At 41.0% G+C, this 7,719-nt stretch overlaps 1 protein-coding gene and 1 long non-coding RNA gene across 3 annotated transcripts; both read left to right on the top strand.

Annotated features, from left to right (window-relative positions):
- Window positions 1–1,761, top strand: LOC117481256. Its single transcript, XR_004555705.1, has 2 exons — window positions 1–183; window positions 1,542–1,761. It is a non-coding gene; the product is annotated as an uncharacterized LOC117481256 (long non-coding RNA).
- Window positions 1,762–2,805: 1,044 nt separating this feature from the next.
- Window positions 2,806–6,813, top strand: gdf3 (growth differentiation factor 3). Of its 2 annotated transcripts, XM_034128429.1 has the most exons (3): window positions 2,806–3,178; window positions 3,851–4,705; window positions 6,096–6,813. In XM_034128429.1, exons 1-2 carry the CDS (start codon window positions 2,884–2,886, stop codon window positions 4,702–4,704), a joined length of 1,149 nt encoding a protein of 382 aa, XP_033984320.1. In that variant the 5' UTR covers window positions 2,806–2,883; the 3' UTR covers window position 4,705; window positions 6,096–6,813. The 2 variants fall into 2 exon arrangements, with proteins under 2 accessions (XP_033984320.1, XP_033984319.1); XM_034128428.1 differs by lacking the exon at window positions 6,096–6,813 and having other exon boundaries at window positions 2,808–3,178; window positions 3,851–4,958.
- Window positions 6,814–7,719: the final 906 nt, after the last annotated feature.

A 7,719-nucleotide genomic window follows, 5' to 3' on the forward strand; every position in this document is an offset into this window, starting at 1 on the left:
CATGCCAGCCCACATCAAACACCTGATCAAGAACTTGTGAATCTTCAGGCAGAAAAGATGAAAACACCTGTTCAAAGTTCCAGTTTCCTGTACATCGAACCATGCATGTACTCTGTTCCACATGTCTTCAGTCAGTTCTGGACCCCATGACTCGGACACTAGTTTTAGCAAGACTCATTAGAGGTAAGCAGTGGTAGGAGAGTGGAGTTATCTTTGTATTTAGGCTGCAAGTCGACAAGAATAGATTACAAATCGCTTAAAAAATTGTTCAGACAAGAGGCACCATGTGTTACGCAGGTGTGGCGCTGATATAGTCTATATAATATGCGGTTGAACTTTAAAATTAAATTATTTCCGGTGCAGAGACAAACACTCGAGGTGGATGTATAAAGTACATACTGGTGTTAATAAAATATAGCGTATATCCCTCAATTTATCGACAATAAGAATGACAATACATACTTCCGGGTGTAAAGTAATATATCTATCATACTGTAGCAGGGTGTCCGCGGGGTCTTAAAAAGTATTAAAAGTTGATAAATCAATTTAGCGAAAATTAAGGCTATTTCAAAGTATTAAACGGCATTTTCCAAGTATTACATTTTGTAGCTTGTTTTCAATAAGTATATAAATTGTCCAAAGAGGTTGTATTCTACAGTTTGCCTGAATGTAATCATTGCGTAGGTGTGTAGTGTGATTCTGTGTAGTTTATTTATGGCATCCCGTTGGATTTGATGTCATCTGAACAGGACATCGCACGCTCACTGCTTGATAGCGCGCGAAGGTCCGTTTACGCCGGTTGTTAAACAACATCGTTATGGGGAAATGCAAGTTTGCATCCAAATGGTTGGAAGATAAGGAGGAAGGACAATCAATACTGTATATAGTAAATGTGAGGTAAAGTGTGTCGCCAATGTAACCGGTTAAAACTCGAAGTAGCGATGAGGTCTTAAAATGTATGGAAAGGGTCTTAAAAAAGGTCTTAAAGGGTATTACATTTGACTTCAGGATTCCTGTATATACCCTGTGTAGATCCTACACATCCACTGGAGGTAGATTCTGAAAGTAAAATATACACTTCTCACTAGAAATGTAATCATAAAAGCATTATTATGGCCAAACTATCCTACAATTTAGGATTTTCCACTGAAAAAAGTGTTGGATTCAAGATTCAAAGGTTTTATTCTCATATGCTCAGCAGCTACAGTGTAGACATGTCAATGCAATTCTTCTGACCTGAGCTCCTCCAACAATGCAACATATACAATAAAATACAAAAATACAAAATAAAAAGTAGTTCAAAAAGTTTATATACATTTAATATAATAGAATATGATATTTACAAGAACAGAATATGAAATTAAATAATGTAAATTAAGAACAAAATGTAATATGGTGTATTGCGTGGATAATAGACCCAATCACAGTGAATGTTCAAAACTAAATTTGTTACATTTTTCTTTTTCATCTCACAGTGCACATATTTAAGTAATAATAACACAAAGCTAAAAGTTAATCTGTTTTTCCTTTCTCTTTTCAAGAGTGCTTCAGAGGATGGCTGAATTCACAAAACGTGGAGAAGACAGAGAGGGAAAAGTTGGCCGATTACTACATTTCACAAAAAATACAGGACCTTGTGAAAAGCGGAAAGAAACAGTTGAAGGAAATTGCTTAACAATATGAAGTAATGGGTGTTTTGAAAATGTTTTCAAATTTGTGTTAATGTTCATTGTGTGTTATAAATTATTTTCCTGCTTCTAATCATTTGATGTATGAGTATTTATTTACAGACAATACATTCTATACATTCTGGTACCTTTCTGCTAAGGTAGGTGCTCTGATCTGAAATGATAGATTGAGCTACTGCAATTGGGTGAGAGTGTTTCATCATCATATATGACCAGCTTAACCATCAAGTAATCCCAGCTAAAGTTCTACTCAAGATCATACAAGTCTGACCAGCTAATGGTGACCAGCTAGAACACTGTGACCACCAGCTTTTACCAGCTATCCTGACCAGCTAATGGTGACCAGCTACTAGACCACTGTGACCACCAGCTTTTACCAGCTAAACCAGCTATCCCGACCAGCTAATGGTGACCAGCTAGACCACTGTGACCAAACTAGCTATCCTGACCAGCTAGACCACTGTGACCACCAGCTTTTACCAGCTAAACCAGCTATCCCGACCAGCTAATATTTAGTCTTTATTTCGAGAAATTAAGTCATTCTTGAGATATTAAGTCATTATTTTGTAATATTTGTAAAATGGGTCAAATCTACTGCAGGGGGGCTTTGCTCCCCGGGGGCAGCTAAATAATTGTTGAATGTTTTGAAAGTTTTGATTAAATATATTAACTCAACCGACAAAGCAACCCTACTCTTAATATGATTTATTTATTTAATGTATTATTTGATCAATAAATTAGTTTTAAGAGCTTTCGTTTTCCATATATGTTGTGTGTGGTGGTAAACTAAAATGTCATGGGGACATACAGATTCAGCCTTTAATGGTCCAAGGGCAGGGCAGGTGAATAGCCTACAACTATGCCATTAATGGAGGAGAGACGTTGGTATAATTATTACTATTCACCAAAACATTATTCAACAATGTTTAAACAAACTAACTCCATGTTCGGTTTTGCAAACTTTATTGTTGGTGTCAGAAATCACCATTTGTTGATTCCCTACCTGACCTGAGATCAGTCTCTATCTTCCCACCACCCACCCTCACCTAATCACTTGCTTATCTGCCCGCTTCTCATTAACATATCGGCTAATTATGCAGCTGCACACCGGGAGGTTTCACAGGTTAAATCAAACGTCCCTCTCACTGGGAGCAGCGTTTCAGGTGAGGAAGCAGCAGAGGAAGTGCAGTCCAACATGAGGCCAAACATGACTCTCGTGGTGCTGCTACTGCTAGCGGTGTGTTTCCTCGGTGTGTATACGCTCTCACATGTGGAGGAGATGAAGACCCAGGAGCGGCTCTTCCTCGGCTCTCTGGGGCTCTCCGGGCTGCCTCAGCCGGCGGGGAGCCACCAGGCCCGGCGCCATGTCCCCTCCGCGGTCTGGAGGATGTTCCGGAGGTCAGAGAACATGAAGGCCCGGGAGAGCGACCCCTGCACGGTGTCAGAGTACGGAGTCCGCGGCAACATCATCCGATACGTTCAGGACCAAGGTAAAATGATGTGTAATGTGAATTATATGTAGAGGACAATTGTGCTCATAAAACCATAATCTAGAAGTTTGAAGTGTACTGTAGTTGCTTACACATAACCAGGACTCCTAAATCATATGCAGAAAACCTGCATTGCTTTAAATATCCAGTTCTAAAAATGTTTACACCACATCTTCATATAATACAAATGTTTGTCTTTTTAAAATGACCAGTTTGTTCTACAGCCAGTACAATACACATATCAATAAATGTAGGAGAACATTTACTAAATTATATGTGCATTCACCAGCCCCAACTTTAGGAACAGCTCACTAAATATGTTTTTGCATTTAATTAAAAGATGCAGTTTTTGAATTACTTATTTATTCTGGACCTGAGTTTGAGTAAATGTATTGCTTATCAAAATGTTTTTCAGGAGTGCAAACAGTCTTCATTTTTTTGTCAACGTTTATTTTAAATAAGACAATAAACGTTTGTTTTGAATTATACTGCAAATGTGCTTTAGTAAAAACTGCTAAAAATGCAAAGTGAGTACAACCGCAGTGTTTGTTTGAATGAGAAGTCATTGGTCATGACAAATTATTCTTCTCTATAATTTAGGTTATCATGCAGCCATCTCCACTTATAAACCCCTGCTGTTAAAATGCTCCTCTCCCCGCTGATGTGTTGCAGGCAGGCTGGTGTCTGGCTGGAGCAGCAGCTGTCAGGCCTGTCTGGAGAAGCAGCTTTATTTCAACATGTCCATGCTGCAGCCTGTGGAGCTGCTGTCTCTGGCTCAGCTGGAAATCAAGTTCCACTGGAAGCCCTTCAGTTCTGCGGAGCTCCTGCAGGGGCCACGGACCCTCAGTGTGTCTCTGTATACAGTGATTCGAGCCACGCTAAGGGGCGCCAATCCCCAGGCCAACCGCAGACTCCTGCTGTCCCAGTCGGTCCAGCTGCAGCCTGAGCCCTCCTCCATCACCTTGGACCTCACCTCCCTGGCAGAGAGCTGGCGCAAACCGGGACGCAACTACGGTTTGGTTTTGGAGCTCCTACCTTTCAGCGTAGATGCGAAAGAGCTTCTTCCTTTTCATCCTGGGAACTCCCTTCCTCTGGAAACAGCCTTCGCCCTGCCACTGATTCAGGCCATGCTGGTGGCGGTCTCCCTGAACCCCCACCAGTGTCGCACCAGACAAAGAAGGAACGCCATCCACCTCCCAGTGACCCCCAGCAACGTGTGCAAGGCCCGCCGCCTCTACATAGACTTCAAGGACGTGGGCTGGCAGGACTGGATCATCGCCCCGCAGGGCTACATGGCCAACTACTGCCACGGCGAGTGCCCGTTCCCGCTCAGTGAGAGTCTGAACGGGACCAACCACGCCATCCTGCAGACCCTGGTGCACTCCCTGGACCCCAGCGGCACCCCCCAGCCCTGCTGTGTCCCCATCCGCCTCGCCCCCATCTCCATGCTGTACTACGACAACAACGACAACGTGGTGCTTCGGCACTACCAGGACATGGTGGTGGATGAGTGCGGGTGTAGATGAGGTCTGTGGACTTTTCTAAATATCAAATATCCAACCGTTATTTTTGTATCTTCTTGGTGGTTAGGTGTCTCAATTTCCTAATTACACCTCATGCTGTTTTGATTGTTTCTGAGTTTCATTGTAAAATGTTCTTTGCACTCAAGGATTTTATAGATTTTTTTTTTTAACATTTATACTTGTTATCCAAGAAATGTTGACACGTCTCTTAATATGAAGTTAATAAAAATTGCAATAAAGCCAAAGTGGAGGATTTACTTTGAAAGACAAGTTATTTTTAATCACTCATTAGAGGTTTTTGTACTTATCCATACTTTAAATCAGGGTCAGAAAGTCAAATGACCTGGGGGCCACTGTCCAGGTGCTTCTCTCCTGTGGGAACCCTCAAAGGTGTCTGTGAAAATAATCCAGTTTTTTCATTCAAGGATTTTGACCTTGAAATCCTGTCTGCTTTTGAACAGCAGTTGAGTGAGGAAGTGATCCTGTGCCTTCTGTACATGGTGTGTGCTGACTTTAATGAAAGAGGCCATGTTTTGTGTTTTTATCTCTGGGAAGATTGCCAATCATCCAGTCCCTTTTGTATTTTCAGCCTTCTTCCCCTATCGAATTTCTCACATGAAACTAAAAAGTTGATGGTCTATCATACTGTTAATTACAATAGTTTCAGGGCTAATCTAAAACTGAGCAACTATTCTTTCCTTCTCATCTCACTTGTCCCTAGCATCCTGCTCGGCTTGTTTTGTGCAATAATGTTGCACAAATGTTGCACAAATGTTCTGTTGCATCAGAACAAAAGATTAAGGAAATAATAGACTAAACGACATGAGTCACATTTGAGAAGCTGAAAACTTGAATGTTTGGTATTTTTTTTTCTTGATGAGGTGATTAGAGAATATCTACTTAATAATACTGCGCAAATAACGATTAAAAACGTGCATCTTTTTCGAAAGCAACTGCTCATTCCAAAAAACTGTTAAACAGTATTTGCGCTATAAGACTATCAAATTCTCAATACAGTCCTCATGCAACCAGTTTTTCCTTTGCAGATTTGGTAGGTTTTGGAATATGATATTTAACGCATATTATGGATTTTTTTTATTTATTTTTTTTAATGGAAAATTAAAAATCTATATTGATAGAAATATTCAAACTGTGTATTTCTTTGCCTCTACGTGTCACCGCCGCTATCCTGTGGTTCTAATGTCTCACTGACAGAGACCAGCAACTGTTTTATCTAGGCCTACTAAAGAAGAAATTAACTCTTATCTCACTGGCAGCGGGGTGTGGTTAGGGCGCCGGCTGCTGGAGTGATGGCAGTGGCTCGGCCGAGGACCAGACAGCTGATCAGAATTTGGTAATCAGTCACTGAAACCTGGTTCTGGTCTGTCTTGCAGTAGGCTGGATCCTGGGAGGACGTTGTCGGCCGGAAAAAGGACATGTAAAGACCCCGCACCGACAACGTGTATATTTGTGTTTTTGATCTTTAGGACAATAAACCTCTGTTTTTCTCCTTCCGGCCCTTTTTAAACTGTGTGTGAGTGGAGAGGCTCACACTCACCTTCGTGCCTGATAACACCCCCACAGCCAGCCAGCCAGACAGACCACTGGGGTTGCCATGACGACGACCGATCGCTGCAGCAACCAGGGGGAGGCTGACGGGTTGTTGTAATTAGTGAGCGAGACAGAGAGAGAGTTTGGGGTGTAAAGGATGAGAGAAAAGACCCATTTTAACATAATCTTGGCTCCCTAATGTTGCAAGTAGAATGGGACTTTTAGAAATATGGTCTTTAACAATCACCAGACTGTTTCTTCCACATGTTTTTATACCATTATTGACCATTTCTGTTATTGATCATTGTTCAGACACTGTAAAACAACATCATTAACGTTGCGAAATGTTCCCCTTAATCTGTTACTTTGAAAAAAATATTTTACACACTGTCAATACTTAATCATATTCCGCTTGTTACACCACATGTTGAATTGCTAAAACATTCAAATGTCAAATGGTTGTGTGGATGTATGCATTTTATTACAGCAATCTTTATTATCTTGACACAAAGCTCAAATTAATGTTCTGTCATTTGAACAATAAACTGAACTATAAATATCTAAAGGACATTGTTTTAACCCATGAGCTTCCCAGTACATCTGGTTCTATTACATTGGCCACTGAAATCAATTCAAACATCTCCAATTCTTATAAGCTGTTGGATCTTAAAGCAGTAAAGACTTTCATTTTTCTTTTTTCCAACCCTTTGTTTAGACATTCATGTTTATTGCTCTGCCAGTGTTTTTTAATCATACTGTTCTTATATGTAACAATTGTTCTGAAACAGGAGATGAGAAAGAGAGGGAGAGAGAGTGGAGCAGCAGAGATAGACGGGGAAAGGAAGAAGCCCGAGGCTCTTCAACAGTATTTTGCTGTCAAAGACAAAGTAATTTCCACTTTACCCTCTGGGGCCCACAATACACACTCCATCTCCAACAGTCAGACTCACAGAAGTGTTTTTTCTTCCTGTCTTGAAAACTAAAACACTTGCTCTCTCCCTTCCTCCCAAATGAATATTCCCTCAGTTACAAACGAGTCACAGAGTCAAATTATCTTGAAGCTGTGTGGCGTCAGTGCTGAAGCCTGGGGACACCCTGAGCTCCTTCAGCACTCTCAGAAAACACAAGAGAGTTCAACCTTTGGTGGCTGGGTCCGGGAGAAATACACGTCTGTTAATATGCTAGCAGCGTGGGTCTGTGGTCCCGAAACTTCTGGATGCACTGTCATGAAATTTGATCTTCCCACACGCAGGATGAATTGTAATGGCTTCCTTAAAACTTTTATCTTACTTATCCGATTTTTCTAAAAGCCTACTTTGGTGCATGACCAAATGCCAGCAAACTAAATTAAATTAGCCTCCCCTCTACATTGTGTTTAGTGCTTATTAGAAAATGTAAGATGTTGAGCATTAAACATGTTGTCACGTAGACATAAGCATATAAAGCTTAAAGCACTTCTGAGCCATC

This window comes from Trematomus bernacchii, unplaced genomic scaffold (genome assembly GCF_902827165.1).
Source record: "Trematomus bernacchii unplaced genomic scaffold, fTreBer1.1, whole genome shotgun sequence".
Classification (NCBI taxonomy): Eukaryota; Metazoa; Chordata; class Actinopteri; order Perciformes; family Nototheniidae; genus Trematomus; species Trematomus bernacchii.

Excerpts from the sequence above, each read along its gene's own strand:
- gdf3 (XM_034128429.1), top strand. The coding sequence starts at position 2,884 with ATGAGGCCAAACATGACTCTCGTGGTGCTGCTACTGCTAGCGGTGTGT. Across the intron at positions 3,179-3,850 it reads CCGATACGTTCAGGACCAAG|GCAGGCTGGTGTCTGGCTGG; the intron begins GTAAAATGATGT and ends GATGTGTTGCAG.